General features: G+C 41.4%; 1 protein-coding gene across 4 annotated transcripts in view; it reads right to left on the reverse strand.

The window, feature by feature from the left end:
* Positions 1–21,496, reverse strand: part of EHBP1 (EH domain binding protein 1) — a 267,597-nt gene that overhangs the window by 192,268 nt on the left and 53,833 nt on the right. For all 4 annotated transcript variants that reach the window (XM_063316932.1, XM_063316921.1, XM_063316914.1 and 1 more), the window contains exon 5: positions 17,194–17,247. In XM_063316932.1, coding sequence (XP_063173002.1) covers positions 17,194–17,247 — 54 coding nt within the window. The remainder of the gene's footprint in view (positions 1–17,193; positions 17,248–21,496) is intronic.

A 21,496-nucleotide genomic window follows, 5' to 3' on the forward strand; every position in this document is an offset into this window, starting at 1 on the left:
TATGAAATGCCCGGTTTAATAATGTGATTAAAGGCACCTAATAAGCAAACCCATACTGGTACAAAATCAGTGCAAAAACTTTTGTTTAACATAATGATTTATTATTTGGGTTTATTCAATGAACAACTGGGATTATACTTGCAGCTCTTGGGATGTGAAAGTATTACATTATACATGACTTCCTGTAATAAAATGTAAAACACTGAGTAAAAGAGGTGAAAGTATGAAAATGTGTCACCACAATATTTCTTATGTGAGTTTTGCATTTGACCTCTTGTATATGCAGTCCAGCAATACTTGTTCAAAATCTATGGATCAAAAGCCCAATGCCAGAGGCCATTTCCATCAGTTTGGGAATCAAAGGTATTACGTGAGAAGCATTGGATGATTATCAGCAGTCTCAATGTAAAAGAATTTTCAAATTAACTATATTTTTACCCTCTTCCAAAAAATGGTGATTGAAGAAAATCAGATTAGAAAATACCAAACAAGAAAAAGGAGTTTAAAAAGTCAATATATCACCAAGGTGAAGAATTTATATTGAAATGCATTTTGTAAAATAATGGCTTGGAATCAAGATTATAATGTTGTTCAATATTTAGAAGTATGTGCCCTGGAACAAAGTAGCTCCCTAAAACATTCTCAATATTCTGTGAAAAACAAAATGGAATCTCTGATACTACATTAGAATGCAAAGAACCATTAAGATGAAAGCCCTGGTAGGAACTCAATCCAAGAGTTTTGACTCAAAAGGATAGATAGAAGAAAACAAGAAGAACATGTCCCCCAACCACCATTTCAATGGAAAATTTGATGAATGATCTGGAAACTGTTTTGGAATTGGCAAAACAAATAGGTTCCTCAAGAAAATTATTAACCTTGGGATATAATGAGGATGGTGAAGCTATATGAATACAGTATTTGTTGGCAGGTCCTCAAACCCACATTCCTGAACCTGGAAGAAGGGAATCTGCTATCTGAATGTCCGAAGCAAGAATTTATACATATGCACCAACTACACATGTAAGCAGATTCTGTAATATATTTAATATATGTAACTATGAATGGTAGCACCAAATATGAGAACAGATTAAGTTAAATGGTGTAAAACAGAGTGATATCACCACCACCGCCTTGCTGTTATACACAAGGAATATTCTAGCTTTGGAGACAGAAGGTACATTTAGAGTAGATTGGGCTAGACACACACAAACCCCTCAGTATATTTTTATCATGTCTATTGCAACTGACAAGGTCAGAATGTAGCTTTTTAGAACTGGGCAAAAAGTATTTCCTCTTAGCAGGACTTTCTGGAACTCATGTGAGGTCAACTACCTGGTCAGAGTTCTGTCTGAAAATGTGGTCAGCATGCCCCAGCGATAATGTCATACTAAGATACAGCATTGTTCCGTAGGAGGGAAAAGATTCCATCCATCCCCTTCCCCCCATCCCTACAAATACTCTTAGGAATGATACCATGACATCATGTAGAACAATCTAGCTTTTTCCTATTTTGGGCTTTTAAAAAAGCCTCCCATAGAGATCAGTCTCCCTCCTTCTAAGAGTGCCAGCACTTTGCTAGTTTTGCCCCTGCCCTGCAAAGATAAATATGGTCTTTGGAGAATGCCTTCGAAGAGTGGACTGATTACTTCAGCCAATCACTATTCTTAACTAACCATGATTTAGAGTTATATCTGGGCCAGATTAATGGACCAATGTCTGGACCGATGTGCTTCATGAAGCTGGTCATAAGACAACATCAAATAATGATCTATGAAGCTGGCTCAGTTAAATCACAACTAAGAATAACCAGTTTAGTATTTAGATACGTGGTAGACTAAAAACAGAAGCAAAAGATTCTGATCTGATTCTGATCTAGGGGAGAGAAGAAGCCATGAGCCCAGGAATAAGCCATCATTTTATCAGTATGTCAAAATAAGTCAAAAAGGCATGCCTTTGTTTTAAATGAGAAATAGAGGTAAACAAGGTAAACATTATTGTTAAATGACAGATGCAGTGGAGTTTCAATTTCTCTCCAAACTGTGAAGGGACAGACAAAATAATTCTCACGATAAGGGAAAAACTTCTAAAAAGGTTTTAAAATGTCAAAAATTACTTTTAAAAATGCATTCGCTTGTCAAAGACCCAGGGGACATACATGAACCCTCTTTCTCACATGATATCATGGGCGGCAACCAACAGAGTTATACAACCACATCCAAACTAAGTAATAATCATGATAAATGACAAGCCTTAAAAACACCAAACTCAACTGTGGAAAAGACTTCAACTACTCAATGCATGTGCGATGATGCTGATCAACACCAGCTCCAAAGATGCAGACCAGCTCTTAGTCTATGATTATATATACAGTAGGAAATTAGCATCAAAAGCAAGCATTTTTCTTGGATCAGCTTTACTTCCCCATAAATATTTTAGTGCAGTTTGTAACACTTTTGATCCAAACGTTATGCAAAACACTACCTTGGAGGCCGTATCTTAAATGAAATCTTAAACCCTCTCATAAGGGAGCCACCATCTGTCAAATCCTCTCCCCCTCCCCTTTAATGACTATGTATTGGCATTTTGTTTTCTTCCTTTTTTACAGGGTTCTGTACTCTCCCCTTTGCTGAGAATCAGACAGTATGTGGTTGCAACCATGTCTGGCCATTGTCCCCCCAGGCGCCCACAATGAAATGAGATTTGTCTAACATAATGCCATCCCAGCAAGCAGCATTATAAATACAAAAATGTGCTCACTATCAAAAGGAGACATCATATACACATGCAAAAGAATATGGCAAATTGAACCACCTTTTTTTTTTAAGAACATACTTTTTTATTAAAAGGAGCATTAGACAGCTCAGCTTACATCTGGAGGATGATTAGAACCCCACTGTAAAACAATTACCAGGACTCTGTTTTGATATTTGATGTTGGAAAGAGAAAAAGACCTCATGGAGATTCAAGCCTCTGACATGTTCTGGCAAGTATATTTTACTGCTGATTTTCTATGAATAAACATATGCTAAGAATTGCTGAAATACACTGCTGGTTTTAAACATGCCTAATGTGGTATTAGAGGTTTGCTTCCAGGACTCTGTCTCCATTTAGCAGTTTCCTCCTTCCAGCTGGCAAAAACTATCATTGATATCAACTCTAGTCAGCTCTCTCGCTCAACACATTCTCCTTGATGGGAAGCAAGAGATTGGAAGGCGACTAGCAGGAAGCAAGACTGGAAAAATACCTAAACAAATGGGGTCTGGCAATTTGGAAGGCAGGTTGTATTTTATCACTGAGGATCAAGAATAATGGCAGAAATTATGTGTCATCAAATTCATTCCAATGCAAATGTTACGCTGTGGGGGGGGGGGAAGAGTTTATAAAATGAAGGACATTTCAGCATCCTGCTTTCATAGGATATTAAGGCTGGAAGGGAGCCAGGAGGTCTTCTAGTCCAACCTCCTGCCCAGGAATGGAATCCGCAGACCATCCTAGGCAAATGTTTCTCCAATATCTCTTTGTAACGCTCCGGTGATGGAGCACCCGCGACCTCGGAAAGCCAGCTGTTCCACTGCTTAGTAGCTCTCATGGTCAGGAAACCCCTCCTTATTTCGAGTTTGGATTTCTCTCTGCAAAGCTTCCACCCACTAGTTCTTGTCCTACCCTCAGGCACTATGGAGAATAAACCCCCACTCCCTTCCCTGTAGTAGCCCTTCAAATACTGGAAGACTGCTATCATGTCTCCTCTTAGCCTTCTCTTCCTTAGGCTAAACATATACAGTTCCTTTTTTAACCATTTTTCATAGGTTTTTGCACCATCCTTGTTGCTCTTCTCTGTACTCTCCAGTTCTTTGGCAACCTTGTATGTTGATTGACCAAACTGGACACAGTATTCTAGATGCAGATTGGGCAGTGTAACACAAAACTATCAGTTCCCTTGATCTCAACAGTATACCTGATCGCGGCTCCTGGGGCGGGAGGAGGATTCGGGTCTCTGAGAACACCATGGGCCTTGTTCCCAGCCCCTTCCTTTGTAAGCTGTCTCCCCAAGCTCCTTCGTAAGGGGCTTGGGGGGACAGATAGACCCCGCTAAAATTTTGGGTTCTCTGGCCTCTGACACTTGCGGCCGGCATTAGAGACAGCGGGAGCCCCCCTCCCAGGTGGAGCAGCAGAGCGCGGCAGAGCGGAGGAACGTGGCAGAACTTTGGGGCGGCTGCAGACTCCGTAGAGCCTCCGTGGAGGAGGGAATCTCCCATGGATTCGGGAAGACCTCCGCAGACCCAGGTGGACCCTCGATACCTGGTTGGACCTCAGAGGCCCTGGCAGATGCCTGATAGAACGTGACGGTACTTGCAAGATTCTGGGAGAACGCAGTGGGCCCTGGGGCAGATTCCCTTCATAGAAAACGGTGGACGCGGCTGCCTTGGGACAGCGGTGGACCCTGGTAGACCATGGGAGATCTTCAGTGGTCCTGGGCAGACCCTGGCGGACTCTGGTAGACCCTGGCAGACCTGAGAGACCCTGGCAGATCTGGACAGCCTTCACAAGGTGGCAGAATGCGGGAGGCCTTGGGGGTGGAACAGAAGACCATGGCCCCCTTGGGACAGTGGTGGAACTTGTGAACTCTGGTGGAACCCTCATAGACATTGGTGGACTAGGGATTGTTGGGGGTTCTCAGGCTCTGTGTTCTGGGGCCCGGGGAAGTGGTGAACAGTATATGGAAGGCCTGGTGACTTCTTGGGGGTTTTGCATAGCACAGGGGACCCAGGGGTTGTGGATGAAGCAGGCCCCGGTGGTAGGGGGAAGGGAGTATGCCCATTTTGTTAGAGGCAGCAGAGTGGTTTTGTGGGCTCCTCAGAGTGAGTGTGGGCTTACCTCCAAGGGTGAGAGATGCGGAGGGAGCCCAAGATTGGATGGGATGTGTAAGAGTACCCACCTCTGAGTGAGAGACAGGAGGTGGGTAGGAATGGGTGGGGTGCCCCCCGTGACCAGTGAGAGAGGTGGCGGGGTGGACCCAGTGAGTGAGTGGATGGGGGGGTAGGCCATAACAGCACCGAGAGGAGCTGGTGCACTGGAGGGCCTGCCTCCACCTGAGGTTGATTGAGGGTGGGAGGATGTATGCATGGGGGAGGGGACCCTTGCGCTATCCCAGGGTGGCTGGTGGTTCGGGAGTGCAGACAACTGGGCCTGGCAACTCTGGGGATTATAGGGCGGGTTTCACTATTGAGGTGGTGACGAGCCTGGGGTGTTATGACGGGAACTGGAGGGCAGGCCATCTCCGGGGAAGACGGTCCCGGTGTTTGTTACCGGTAGGGTGTTCCGGCCCTCCAGGTTCATACCCAGGTCCTGGTTAGCAGACCCCTGAGGGCCCCAGTCTCTGGCTACTGCTTTTGAACGCCAGGTCAGTCAACAACAAAGCCCTTATAAGTGACTTGATCACAGAGGAGGGGGCAGACCTGGCATGTATCACAGAGACCTGGCTGGGTCAGGAAGGGGGGGTAGCCCTTTCAGAAATGTGCCTGGCCGGGTTTCAGGTGTGGCACCAGCCGCGACACCGGGGCAGGGGAGGTGGGGTGGCAGTTGTCATCCGAGAATCTCTAGTAGCCTTCAGGGGCACTGCTCCACATGTGGCCGGTTGTGAGACCCTGTTTTTCAAGTTGGGTTCCTGAGAACAGTTGGGATGTTACTGCTGTACCAGCCTCCCTGCTGCATGGCAACCTCCCTGCCTGAACTGCTTGAGGCCGTCTTGGGGCTGGCGGTGGAGTTCCCCAGGCTTATGGTCCTGGGGAACTTCAACCTGACTTCCCTGGGGCGTGCCTTGGATGTGGCTCAAGAGTTCATGGCTACCATGGCAGCCATGGGCCTGTCTCAGATTATTCGGGACCCAACTTGAGACAGTGGCCTCACTCCAGACTTGGTTTTCTTGTCGGAGCAGTGGCAATGTGATCTGAGGGCAGAGGTAGTTCTGTCCCCATTATCATGGTCAGACCACGCCCTGGTGGCCCCGATTTTCTCTTGTGCTCCCCCCCTCTGCAGGGAGGCAGGACCCATTCGGTTGGTCCACCCCCAGTGACTGATGGACGCGGTAGGGTTTCAGAAGGAGCTGGGGGTTATACCTGGGGATCTGCTGCACAGTCCAGCGGCGGTCCTGGCCACAACCTGGAATAGGGAAGTGGCCGGGGCCTTGGACAGGATCGCGCCTGTGTGGTCTCTCTTGCCCACTCAAACCTGGCACTCCCCCTGGTTCACGGAGGAACTGCAGGTTTTGAAGAGGGTTAAGAGACGCCTAGAGTGCCGCTGGAAGAAGACAAAGACTGAATCTGACCAAACACAAGCTAGAGCCACTATTAAGGCCTACCTTGCGGTGGTAAGAGTGGCGAAACACCAATATTTCTCCGCTCTTACTGCATCGGCAGAATGCCACCCGACGGCCCTGTTTAAAATTATGCGATCATTATTAGGTAGTGGGGGCTCTGTCTCCTACCTACAGGGCCGTGGGGAGGAGTTTGCTGAGCATATGCAGGATAAAATCGCTCAGATTCAGTCCAAGTTGGACTCTAAGCATTGAGCAGAGTCTGGGGAGATGCTGAGGGAATGTACTTATCCTGTTATCTGGGAACAGTTTGATCCTGTTGGGCCTGAGGAAGTGGACAGGATCCTCCGAACTGTAAATGCCACCATGTGTCATCTAGACCCATGCCCTTCCTGGCTTGTGAAAGCAGCGTGGGAGGTGACATGTGGTTGGGTCCATGCGATGGTTAATGAATCTTTGAGGGAGGGAGTGGTTCCGGTTGCCTTTAAAGTGGCACTGGTATACCCCCTCCTCAAAAAGCCATCGCTGGACCCTTCTGTTCTGGACAATTTTCATCCAGTCTCCCACCTCCCCTTTTTGGGGAAGGTGGTTGAGAAAGTGGTGGCATTACAACTTCAGAGGATTCTGGATGAAACGGATTATCTAGACCCCTTTCAGTCAGGTTTCAGGCCGGGATATGGGACAGAGACTGCATTGGTTGCGCTTATGGATGATCTCTGGCGGGAGTGGGATAGAGGGAGTACATCCATCCTTGCTCTCCTTGACCTCTCAGTGGCTTTTGATACCATCGACCATGGTATCCTTCTGGGATGGCTCAGGGAGTTGAGGGTGGGCGGCGTGGTTCACCTCCTTCCTCCAGGGCCGATCCAAGTCGGTGGTGATAGGAGATGAGAGATCCAACCCTCAACCCCTGCTGTGCGGGGTGCTGCAGGGTTCGGTTCTCTCCCCTCTCCTATTTAACATCTGCATGAAACCGCTCGGTGAGATCATCCGTCACCACAGGATGAGGTACCATCAGTATGCTGATGATACTCAAATATATATCTCCATCCCGGGTGAAGTAAGTGATGCAGTGACTGCCCTTTCTCAGTGCCTGGGGGCTGTGGGGGTCTGGATGGGGAACAACAGGCTTCAGCTGAACCCTGGTAAGATGGAGTGGCTGTGGGTTGATGGCTCCTTGGTATCCGGGAAGTTGTCATCTTTAGTTCTGGATGGGGTTGCACTGCCCCATTCAGAACCGGTGCGTAACTTGGGGGTCTTCCTGGACTCATGACTCCTGCTCAAAGAGCAGGTGGCAGTCATGGCCAGGAGGGCCTTTGCACAACTTCAGGTTGTGCACCAGTTACGCCCTTTCCTGGATCGAGATGCCCTCCGGACAGTCACTCATGCCCTGGTCATCTCACATATAGACTATTGCAATGCGCTCTACATGGGGCTACCCTTGAAGAGTATCCGGAAGCTTCAGTTGGTCCAAAATGCGGCCGCGCAAACAATGATGAGTGCTCCAAGATCAGCACACGTAACACCTTTACTGCGTGAGCTGCACTGGGTTCCAGTTTGCTTCCGGGTCCAATTCAAGGTGTTGGTTATCACCTTCAAAGCCCTACATGGCATGGGGCCAGGTTACCTGAGGGACCATCTCATCCCCATAACATCGATCCACTCGATCATGCAGAGAGGGCATGTTGCAGACCCTGTCTGTAAAAGAATTTCATCTGGCGGGGTCCAGGAGGCAGGCTTTCTCTGCAGTGGTGCCCACCCTGTGGAACATTCTGCCCCCTGAGGTGAGGCAGGCCCCTTCGCTCCCAACCTTCCAGAAGGGTTTGAAGACCTGGTTCTGCCGCCTTGCCTGGGATGGGAAGGGCAATAGCTCTTCCTGGGGGTGGCTGGTGATGTAGAGTTCTCCCTACCGAATGGAAATTTCCCACTTGGATTCCATATTTACATTTATTTATTATTTTAGTATTGTAGGTGTTGACTTGGTGATTTTATGATGTTGAGGTTTTAAGATGAATTTTATTGTAAACCGCCCAGAGTCCCCCTTTTGGGGGGAGATGGGCGGTGATAGAAATGTGAATAAGAAATAAATAAATACCTCTGTGGATGCAGCCCACGATTGTGGCACACTGCTGGCTCATGCTTAATCTGTGGCCTAGAAGGACAGCCAGATGCTTTTCACAACTTGTAATGTTATGTGGAGATGACCTGGGGAGGTGGGGGGAAGAGATGCTGCCTAGGGAACAATCAGATAAGAGAGGACATAGCCTGCAGCTGCATAAAGGGCAGAGGAAGAAACTCAGAAGGGAACCTCCCTAACTTATCAGGTGGTAAAAGAGTATGGCGGGAGACTTGCAAGGTTCTGTTAATGTAGCCTTACATTAAAGTAGAATTAGCTCATCTGGTTGTGTTTCCTGTCTGGTCTACCTGGGAAGGCTGACGCAACTACTGCTCAATCAGATACCATCTTTCTTTCTTGTACCTTGGCAAGTGCAGATTACAGTCAGAGGTTACAGTCAATCAGTGGTTCTGAGATTACATCCGCCATCTTTCAAAGACATTTTAGAATATTGTGGTATAGTTATCACCCAGTAGAATACATTTGCAGTTATCTTAATTTTAAACTTAAGCTTCTTATGTACACATGCACAATTAAACCACTAAAAAAAATCCCATGTACGTATTCAGTTTGTCAGCTTGGCAGAATTATTTTAGTTATGTGACAGCTAAAGCTGTAAAGTCTGCGGAAGCACATCTCCACCCAAATTTTGCACCCACCTTATCTTCTGAAAATGTTAATTTATTTAAAGAAGGAGGGTACAATTTTTTCTGAGCCAATGGCTGAATTACTACGGTACTCTAAAAAGTAGTGGGTAGGATCAGGATAAAATAAACTTTGATTTCATCTGGTTGGTAGTAACTAAAATAGGGTGGTAACTAAAATAAAATAGTAACTAACATTGTCTAGGAAACCTTACACAACATCTGCTCAGCCCAGCAATCAATTTCTCCAAATTTGGGGACAATAGATAGATGTCTCCAGGTTGGCATTCTTTGCATTTTCTGCCCACCCATCAAATTTAGGAAGAAAGAAAAATTGTATGTGAAGGATCAAATCCAGTCATTGCAACATACAAAGGAATACTTTCTGACACTCCCCTCCTAAAAAATCCCAAAACTCCAAATCTACCGATCCAGAAAAGATACAAGATTTGCTCTAAATACCTAAGCTCTAAGATTTCTGAATTAGAACAAAATGCTAAACATTTAATGTACAGTAAGCAAATGCTGTATTAAAAAAACTATATACACTTTTCTGATTTTCCATTAAATTCAAATCAGAACAAGGATGTGATGGCTGACGAAGCAACATTTAATTCTAAGCTATGTCTAGAACAGGCAATTTAGGGTAATTTACACAGGCAACCAGTCACAGTTCACATAATCACATATAGCAGAATATGACAGGGGAATTAGTTAGGAAGGCAGGTCTGAACTACAAGTTCTCTACTCTAAATGTATTAAATACAGAAAGTTAATTTTGGGGAGGGGAGAAAACATTGTATTTAAGCTTAAAGAAAAGTTCATGTCATGTGGGGAGTAGATAAGTACAAAAACCTAAATAGCTTGTATTTTTAAGTATAAATAAATTGCATGGATCCTTCTTTAAATAAAGGCATATGATACAAAGAGAAAGCATTTGTTATAAAATCCTTGCCATTACAGAGCAGTATATATCTACATGACGTTGGTCATTATTTCAAATATCCTTGCTGTATAACCAGTTTGTTTATATTCAGTGAGCAACTAGGAACTCATATATACAGTAACTGAGGACCTATACTACTTTGGGATCTAAGTATATAAATCAGCATTTTTAAAGCTTTTTTTGTTTGCAATCCCAAATATATGAATAATAGTAGGAATTATTATTCATACTATTATTCATATATTTAAATGTTCATACTATTATGAAATTTGAGTATAGAATCTGGTGCTTTCCAAATGTTTTGGATTTCAATCACCATCTCCTCAGGATACACTGTAGTGTAAAGGGACTGAGGATGACTGGATTCCCTATCTTTGATCTAGAAGGACCATTTTAGAGTCATGGTTATCTATCTGGGTTTATTATTGGATACAAATATTTTGACTGATTATATGCCATCAAGTCAGTGTCAATTCTTAGCAGTCACACAGACACAGATTCGCCAGGATGATAGGTCCCCCATCTGGCCCTTTGAGACTTCCAATGATGCACCCATTGCTACTGTAATTGACTCCATCCATCTCGCTGCTGGTCATCCTCTTCTTTCCAACTTTCCCAGCATTATACAGACTTCTCAGGAGAGCTTTGCATAATGTGCCCAAAGTATGATAATTTGAGTCTAGTAATTTGTGGCTCAAGTGAAGATTGATTTCTTCTATACTTCATTTTTGCTTTCTTGGTTATTATCATGGTATTTCTCAAGAGTCTTACCAACACCAAAGTTCAAAAGCATCAATACTCTTTCTATCCTGCGTCTTAAAAGTCCAACTTTCATTTCCCTAGAGTGTCACAGAACAAATCACTGCTGCATGATTCTGATCTTCCTGGTATAGACACATTACAGCATCCGAATATCCTTTTGAAAGCCTTCATTGCGACACTTCCAAGCTGTGGCATATTTCTTGACTTCTGGGTCCTTTACTGTTGATTTCCTTTTGGGCCTTTGAGTCAATGTTAGAGTTCCCTGCAGTTTTTTTGGCAAGATTTTTGGAAGTGTTTTGCCCTTAGCCTGCTTCCTAGGGCAGAGGGCTGAGAGAGAGGGACTGGCCCAAGGTCCATCTCCTGGTTTCTAGCCTGGTGCCTTAACCATTACACCAAACTGGCTCTCTTACTGTTCATAAAGGCAAGGTAAAGGTTCCCGTTTAGTCGTGTCCGACACTAGGGGGGGTGCTCATTTCCGTTTCATGGCCAAAGAGCCAGTGTTGTCTGAAGACAATTCCACGGTCATGTGGCCAGCTTGACAGTCATGGAATGCTGTTATCTTCCCACTCAAGCGGTACCTATTTATCTACTCTCATTTGCATGCTTTCGAATTGCTAGGTTGGCAACAGCTGGGGCGGGTGTGGGAGCTCACTCCATCATGCGGCTCTCGAGTCTCGAACTGCCAAACTTGCAACCTTCCAGTCGACAAGCCTGGCGTCTTAATTGCTGAGCCACCACACCCCCTCTTACTATTCATAGTTGATCCTAAAAGGGAGAAGCTATCTACCACGTCAATACCTTCTTTGTCAGTTCTACGGCTGATTCCTGTATCTGTTGTCATTAGCTTTGTCCTTTATGTTTAAATCATAGTCCCATTTTTTCACTTTCATTACTAGAATTTGCATTTTCAGCTATCTGAATAGCATCATCAACATAGCGCAAGTTATTGATATTTCTTCCTCCAGTTTTAAAACCATGTTCATTTCCTTCCGATCCAGTCTCCCTCAATATACGTTCAACATATATGTTGATACAGGTAGTCCTTGATTAACAGCTGTAATTGAGACAGTAAAGCATGATGTCATGTGACTGTGCCAACTTATGATGGCAGTTCTGGCAGTTCCAGTTGCGGTTGTTAGCCGAATCCCATGCGGTTGTTAGGTGCAATGTCACATGATTGTCATTTGTGACCTTTGCCAGCTTCCCATTGACTTTGCTTCTCAGAAACCAGCAGTGAAGGTCACAAATGGCAATCACATGACCACAGGATGCTACAACCATCGTAATTGTGAGCCTGTTGCCAAGTGCCTGAATTGTGATCACACAACCACGGGAACGCTGTGACAGCTGCAACTTCGAGGACCGGCTGTAAGTCTCCTCATTCAGTGCTGTTGTAACTTTGAATGGTCACTAAACAAATTGTTAACTGAGGACTACCTGTAAGAAGAAAGTATACAGCCTTGCTTACTCCTTTGCCAACCTGGAGCCAGTCGGTTTTGCCATGTTCTATCCAGACAGTGGCTTCCTGAGCTGTGTATAGGTTTTACACAAGTACAATGAGATGTTCTGGGGCTACATTTTTCTAAGGTCATTCCACAGCTTGACATGGTGGACATAATCAAAGGCCTTTCTATACTCAATGAAAGACATATTATTTTTGTATTCTTTGGCTTTCTCAGCCTGCATCAGCAATAATGTCTCTTACTCCTTGGCTTTTTTAAAAGCCAGATTGTACATCTGGTATTTCTCTTTCCATATAAGGCTATTCTGGATCTCTGTCAATGAGGTTCAGAACTTCAAAAGCTATTCTTGATGTTCTCCTTGAAAATGGTGGGTCATATTCATGATCATATTGTGGAATCTAGTTGTCTTCATTCTTCCACTTTAGCTTGACTTGGAAGTTTTACATCAGCACTTCATGATCCATTCTACAGTCAGCCTTTCAGCTCCATGTACCAATAATATGGTCAAGAAGACTTCTGAGTGTTCCATATGGTGATGTCTATGTATAAAGATGTTGTTTGAAGACTGTATTACCAAGCAGCAGATCAATGGATTGGCAGAAACTACTAAGCTGTTCTCCTGCTTTATTTCGGTTTCCTCGGCCACACGGTCCAACTCCATTTTTTTCTTTACTATTTTCAACATTGGCATTTCAATCTCCAAACACAAACAGCACATCCTGTTTGCATGTTCTGTCAATTTCAGATTAAACTTGACCGTTAAGATCATGAACTTCCTCTTCTTCCACAACAGGGTTGGAGCATAAAGTTTAAATGTCATATTAAAGTTTGTCTGCAAAGTCTAACTGGTATCATTTGGTCACACTGTATCCAGGTGCCATCTTTATTACAGTCTTCCTATAAAAATAATACCTTTTCTTTTTTCTTTTTCATTTCCTGAGTAGTAAACAGTGTAATCTTTTGAAAGTGTCCAATTCCAGGTCACTTCAATTCACTGATGTACAACATGTTAAATTTGTAGTCATTTCATTACTTCTTTCACAGGGTTGAGCTTTCCCATGTTCAAGCTTCTATTGTTCCATATTTCCACTGTAATTCTGTTTTTGCAACTTCAGGTACACCATTAGTACTTCAAAATATTCTCAGCTCTTCCTCAGTGGTATGGTGAGTGCCATCCAACCTTAGGGGCCAATCATATGGCACTATATCACTAATCATTTTATCTTGTCCACCCATGTGATTTTCTTGGTACAGTACAAGAGTGGTTATCATTGCCTTCTCCCACTTAGTATAAAATGATGTCTTTGCTGTTGTCACTAAAGTGATCTTCCGCCACCAGCATCTTCCTGTTTCCCAATATAGGTGTCGGCTTGCTTTAGCTGGGCAGTTGGGGTGACCTTTATGCCCTGAGTAACACTGCTGGAAATATACACTCTTGGCATACACTCCTTTTTAATTTTTTTTTATTAAGAACATTATTCAATTTCAACATATACAGCTACCATACAATATAAAAAATACAGGAAAGCAAGAAAAGATAGCCAATGAACAAAGAAGAGACTATAAGAGTGAAAAAACTAAAGATGGTTCCCAACTTCTCCCATGCAGGCACAAATACAATTTGAGACGTAATCTCCCACCCACAGTTAGACCATATTAATATTGTTCCTTTCAAAGCAAGCCATTTAGTCACTAAAACCCACAATTAAAGCTTCATTTTTTCCCCCATCACACGCAGGTAGTCTAAAAGTGATTGCCAAGTGGCGATGAATCCGGAGACAGTATTCTCTCTTATTAAAGCTGTTAGCTTCGCCATTTGGGCCAAATCCATTAGTTTAGTAACCCAATCCTCCACTGTAGGTATCTGTGGCTACTTCCATCATTGGCTACATCCATCCATCTATCCATCATTGTGCATACAGAAGTCTTGCAGCTGTGATCATATGTAAAAGTAAATTTCCATGCTGCTTCTCTAACTCCATCTCCATCAAACCCAAGAGAAACATTTGTTTTTTGTATGCTCACTTTGAGAATCTTTTGTACAATATTACATATTTGGACCCAAAACTTTTTAGCCTTCTCACATGTCCACCAAAGATGATAAACAGTTCCTTCCCCCTGTAAACATTTCCAACAGACATTTGCTACACCATTATACATTTTTAACAACTTATCAGGGGTTAGATACCAATGATACATCATTTTATAAAAATTTTCTTTTAGATTATAATTCAAGCATAAATTTCAAACCTTTGTTCCACATATTTTCCCACTGATTAAACCTAAAACCAAACACTTATTCTTATACCTTATAAGATCAAGCAAACTTTAAATCCTTGAAAAAAAAAATCAAATACATGTTCTTAATTTCTCCAAACACGTATTCTTATACCTTATCAATCTAAAAAAAAAAAGCAAACTTTAAATCCTTAAAGTACAATAGAGTCCTACAAGCCTTAATATCAATCCAAATATGTATTCTTGATTTCTTATCCTACATCAAAATATACTAAAGCATTTACTTGTCTCCATCATATTGATAAGGTCAATTTGACTAATCAATAAATACTTGTCTCCATCTTACACCTAAGGCATTTTTCATAATAAAATTAAAATTAAGCAATCCAACTGCTCCCCTTAAACAAAAAACAAATTTGCCAGTAGACAACCTCCCACTCATCATAGCCTTGTTCTCATAACAATCATTCAGGAAAACATCTTGGATGGTGTCTTGCAATTTAAAGTTTAACTCTTTCTTCACCAAAGTAGGTTCATCGGCTGGCATTTCTTCAAAGAGATCATTTTCCCTGTCAGGAAAAAAATCCTCCTTTTCTTCAAAGGCCCACCCCCTGCCGCAGAATGTCTTCAGCCACCCACAGAGTGTCTTCAGCCAGTTGACACATTTCAGCACTGATATTTTCTACAATATCCCAAATATCTTGCATAATGGCTTGGTGAAAGTCATAGAAAATATCTTTAAAATCAAAAAGGGGCCCAGAGTGAGGCTCTGAAGAAGCTTTCTTAAGTTGTCCATGTTTCAGGCAGTTGATCAGAGCTACTGAGTTAATGAAAGGCTTGCAAAGTTATTGAATAAAATTGCCAAAGAAAAAATATGCTAACCAACAACTACCAAGAGTGCACAGAAAAATAGAAAGTCAAAACAGCAAATTCAATGTGTAGGAAAAAGTTAAGTCCTTCAAACTGAATACAAAATCATTAGTTGTGTTATATTACTATGCATGATACAGCTAATAAGTGTCTCCATCAGGTTATTTGATCAAACTAGACAGAATACTAACTGCATTTTTTAATCTAGTGATTGGGGTTAACTTTTTTTTTTTTAATCGGAATTGTAGTGAAGGTCCCCAATCAGAATTGGGGCCAAAACTAGCTTTTTGGGAGGACAGGGGAGGTAAACCTTGCTTTGTGTTATATTTTTGCTGAAAACTGGAACCAGATCTTAACAGTTTTCATGGGGTAATTTTCATCAGGAAAAAGACAGAGGTTGGGTAGGTAAACAGTTCTGTTGTTATTGTTGTTTATCCCCCTCCCCTTTCTACTATGGTCCCACTCCAGATAGGGATCCTGATGAAGCAACCATTGTTAAAAATATATTCCTGTACTATATCATATAACTAAGATGAGAAACAAATCAAATAGAAAGATTTAATGATGATCAATGATGGATGAAGCATGACGATTGATTATATACTATAAAAGACCTGATCATAGAGGAGTAGATGATTCACCCTTAGACAGTTTTGTGACAAAAATATACAAGAGATCTGACAAAATTTACAACAGTCATTCACAGTGCTAAATAATTGTATATTAAAATGAGGGCAGTACAAATCATAGGTGCTTATTTTGTATCTGCTGTAAGCCTCAAGATCAGAATGTATAAATATACTCAGAAGGAAAAAAGAAAAAAAAGTTGGCATTACTACTGCTCACTTTACCAATGAACTCTTGACAACAAAGGACAGATATCACAACTATTAGCAAAGGAGGCATTTTTCAGCATGGTTTCCAAAACACATTTACAACTGCCTAACTGAACACTTCCAAAATGACTGATTTTAAATTTTAAAATAAACTTATCCCTTCAACTTGAAATTCAAACAAGCAGAAGAAAACCCGATAAAGGAACAGGAAATACAATGATGCAGAAATGAATGCAGGTAGGGATATCATGGACTGTTCAGAGTTCACAATTTAGCTCTGTATGGACAGTTTAAAAGATAACCATATACAAACCAGCAAGGATGTTTTTCCTAAACTATTCTTCTAAACCAGTGCTTTTTCAAACTTGGTAACTTTTAAGATGTGTGGACTTCAATGTACCCAGCATGCTGGTTGGGGAATTCTGGGAGTTGAAGTCCACACATCTTAAAGTTGCCAAGTTTGAAAAACTCTGTTCTAAACCATTTTTCCTAAACCATTATTTCTTCTCTGGCCACTGTGTGGCACTGTCAACCTTGAGAAGGATTTCCCAACTTTTCTCAAACTTCCAAAGATACTGTTGGGGGAGGAGGGGTTGTTTCTGCACTTTGTAGTGATTGTTTTGCTTTAACCGCAACTGCATATATTGATCTCATTGCAAGGCATAAGTTTCAATAAAAATACACCGAAATTGTTGTCTTACGCAGTTACATATTATGTTTTAACTCTAAATGTTACCAAAAAAGCTTTGTAGTGGTTCAGCATCTATGTAAAGCCAATCTACTAATAAAGCAATTCACTTAAATGTAAACAAATCAGTTTAGAAAGGAACCCTATTTGTGTTAGAAGCACAAGGAGGTACAAACAGGCTGATCCCTTTTTCTTCCCTCCCTGCACAAGGGGGAAGAAAGGAGTTTCCTATCCTGTTGGGTGACTACAGGTGACTATACAGTAGCTCCAAAGTCAAGCTAAAATCAAAAGCAAAACACCTTTTTCTCACTTACATTTTCTATAACAAATGTCCACTCTTTGTCTTCAAATTCCTCTGCATGGGGATCCTGAAAGGCAGAAATAAGATGTTAAATTCCTTTTTGAACCCAAGAAACCCTTGATAGAGGATAAACAGATGAATCCTGGGTTTGGATCTACAGATCTAAAGTCTCAATCCATGATCAGGAAGGCCTCTTTAGCAGACTTCACTATACCTAATTCTCTTTTCATCCTCTCTGCTCTGCACAGGTGTGCATTTGGCAAAGCAAACTGCTTTACCACTGAGTAAATGTTGGAGGGAGGTTTAGTAGCATCATATACTGGACTGAAATGTAGGTGCTGTGCTTTTTACTAGCAGCTCAGTCTACTAGATTTCTATGAAAATTTCAAATTCTGTTCAATTATGATTGCCTTTAGAAGGCACTGGATTTGAATTACACTCAAGTTTAGGTGCTCCGGCTATTTATGCCTCATGTAGAGGATCACCAGTGTTTAATGTTTGTCACTACTTTGTGTCCTCCTAGTATGTTAATTTCTCACCTTATCTTACAGACTTATATTGTAGTATTGCTTTTCTTTTGGTCTTTCGCTGCAATCATTTTCTAAAAAGTAAACTATATGCAAAACTTTCAAAATTTATTGATTTTCAAACATGGAAAATGGAACATAGATGTAAAGATTGCAGCTTTTTATTATTATTTTATTTGTTATTCTGGCACTTCTAAAGACCCTTTCTTTGGAGAGGTTATATTTATTTTTACTTTTGTCCCACTTATTTAGAAATCTGTAGGTTACATGTCAGCATTACTGAAGAATAGCCATGGTATAAATCAGCATATAAAAAGACAAAGCTGAGGTTCAAAATCAACATGAGTGATAGATTAACCACACACACACACACACACACGCATGCATGCATGGACACTTGCTTTGGTGCCAACTTCTGAAACTTTTCATCAAGGTAGGGACAGGTCCTGGTCTTTGTTAAAAGGCTAATGAAAGCTGAAGAATACTCCAGGAAGTTGAGATGGTTCACACGCCTCCTGTCATTGGTCACTCATCAGGGTGACTAAAGTACAACTCAGTAACAACATTAAAACAAATCCAGAACGTATTTATTTTTCTTGTTATGATTATTTTAACAGACTTTTTACCATGTTTATTTTTAACCCTGAAATAGATTGGAGTGAAGAGTGAAGAGTGAAAAAGAGTGGCCCAGAATTGCATTCATTGTCACAGATGATGGCTGTAATCCTTACCAGAGGGTCTTTCCATGGTAAATATGTGAATCTGACATCTTTTTAAGGAGCTATATGGTAGCATGAAGGAATGCAGTGCGTATAGAACATAATCATCCTCCCACCATGGAGTCTCTTGTCATATGTAGATCGGAATTGTATTTATACCTCAAAATGATGTTTGATACTGAACCAAGCAAATACCGTGTGACATATCAAACGTTTAAGAATGAGGTATTTCATTTATGATATTAAGCTCAAGAATTACTGATTCTTGATCTAGACACCTTGCTAACTGGCAGTTCAAGGAAAAGTGAAGTTTCCTAGTCCAAAATCAAAGACAGATGCTAACAGCCACACATGTTATGAGCAGGTTTGGTTTGGATTTTAAAACCTAAGAATGACCAAGGAAAGCAACAAGTTGATCTTAGCTCCATCTCCACAAACAAAAAGGACAAAGAAAGGTATTCCTCCCCTCCCCAAGGGTCAGGTCTCTGAAGGTTTTAGAATCTGGACATTGGGGATGTTTAAGCTAAAATCCCAGCCAAACCTATTATTACCTTAAAAGTCCCTTTCTTCCTATACTCTAATGGAATCATCCCATTTAATTATCTCAATACGTATTTTCATTTACATATTTTTTAAAAATATTTACACATGTATCCCTTCTCCAGGAGCCCAATGTAGATTCATCAGATTACCAAGGCTTCCTCACTTCCCACTATGCCTGAAAAAAATCACACTTCCTAACTGAATTTTTATTCAAGACGTTTAGTTTACTTTTTTTTTTCTTGTTTGTGGTTATACATGCTTTGGAGAACTGCAAAACTTGTAAACCAAACGATTTTTGTGTTGGCTTTATTTGTTATTGTAATTTTGTTTCAGATACCTTTCTAAGAGAGGGATCTACATCTACTGGTGATGTGTATGAGTCTCTTTGGCACTGTAACTTTTTAATCCTTTTACAAATTGCATTTTAATACCTAGGTCACTGAAGACTTAAATTCCTAGGTACTGATGTTTTGCTAGATGGTATCTACTCCAAACTACATATAATCTAATGATTATTATAATCTTGTGTCTTTGAAGCTTATGCTTTAGCAAACAGCAGATTTATTTCATTCTTTATATACCTTGAGATATTGTTATTCTTTGAAATTAGTAGTGTCATCGTGATTGGTTTTTAATGTGCAGAAGTAAAACCATGTATAAACACTATAACTCTAGGACTACTTTTGGTTTATCCATAATTTAATGCATGGATATTAATTTAGGTAAGTTATTCTAATGAAATAAGGAAGAAACAAGCTTCTGAATTAGCTGAAAATTATATTCTGTATAATAAGAACAGAAGCTAATGAAAACAGAGTTTTGGGCAGGAGCTGCAAATGACTGCAGACATTGCTACTATAAAGAACAGAGACCTTTGAAGAATCCTCTGCAAATTAGCTTACAGGGATTATGTGCCTATGTGGAAAGAAATTATATAAAGGGGCTTGGGCTTGTCTTTCTGTCTATCCATCAGTAGGATATATGTCATGAGTAAGGATGGCGAGCAGGGGGCTCCCTTCCAGACTGTTAAGCGCATGCGTAGCACTGAGGAATTGGTGAGCCATTCCAAGAGGCACAGATTGGGACCGCCTTAACCTGCGGGGTTTATATGGCTGGGTTTTTCCCACGCTTGTTCAGTTTGTTAGGATTACTGTTATGTATTAGCAATAAAACATTAGAGAACAGTTCCCTGTCTCAGAGTGTTTCCTGGGAGTCAGGACAATATATCTCAGAAAACAGAAAATATATTAATTTTATAAATATTATTTTACAGGTAAAGTGAGCAGTGGTTATTCAACAATTTTAACCAGTAGCTCTTAAATCTTTGTGGGTGGGTGGGTGGGTGTCCTGGTCCTGCTCGTCTTTAAGATAACAAGAAAGAGTAGCAAGGAATTTTCTTTTGTGTAATTACTTTCTATTTACTTTTCCTTTAAGAGCATTTTCCTTTCAGATGTTTGTATTGTGTAATACAAACCCTGGGTTCCTTTACATCGTTATTTAGACTTCTTTCTGGCTGCATATCTTATAGCCAACTGGTATGTTTCAGTCATATTTTTGCAATTTGTAGTGGTGCCAGTTGGGTAAAAGATATATATAACACACACCCATGGCTGGAGAGTAACTGTACATCTTTTCTCTGAGTTAATTCCCTACTACCACATCACATCACCAACTCAGGATAACACTGAAATGGATTATATTCATAAAGATTTTTGTCATAATCCACTTGTGAGATCATCAAGGGGCTACAAGGCTCCTGTTTTATCATTTCTTTAAAAAAAACAACCTTCAGCCTATTCCTCATACAATGAAAACTTCTTAATTGGAATTAATCCAAGCTTGAGGTGTTTACTTTGCCCATTGCACAATCACAGGCATCTCCCTATTTTCTTTGGTGAAATTTTAGAGGCCACTGAGGCTCCATCATACGTAAACACAAAGGCAGAGACATCATTTGGAGAGGAAAAAGGCCAGAGAAGGCAGACCACCATATCCATGTAGAGGCATCTCATACAGAAGAATATACACAACTTCCCCTGATGTTTCTGTTTCAGGCAGATACTCTGCCCAGTGACTGATTATCTATGCTTTTAAGTAACAAGTGTTCAAGTATCCACTGCCCACTGCTAAGAGGCTATACTTAACGTTCTCATTAGTCACAGATGCCCAGACATAACCTTTAATCCTATCAGCAATGCCATTTCAACAGCTCAGAGATAATGCAGTTGTATCACTTCCAGAACACACGGCTTGTCTAGCTTGGTGCCTGTTCTTTACCTACACTACTATTTTAGAGTGCTGCTTTGCAAACAAAATCAGGCCTTTATCTCTGACTCCTATACAGACCGTATGAGCAATGCATTCTGTCATCAGATTCTACCAGTGCGGATAAAAACCAGAAGCACAGCTCTGATCTTCAGCTTTTAATCAGTGCAAACAGGTTCTGTTGGGAGAGATGCATTCATGCTCTGATACAAAATGGCAGTGCAAACATCTTTCTTCCTTCCCTTTGGGACATCTCTCTTCC

This window comes from Candoia aspera, chromosome 1, assembly GCF_035149785.1.
Source record: "Candoia aspera isolate rCanAsp1 chromosome 1, rCanAsp1.hap2, whole genome shotgun sequence".
In the NCBI taxonomy this organism is placed as follows: Eukaryota; Metazoa; Chordata; class Lepidosauria; order Squamata; family Boidae; genus Candoia; species Candoia aspera.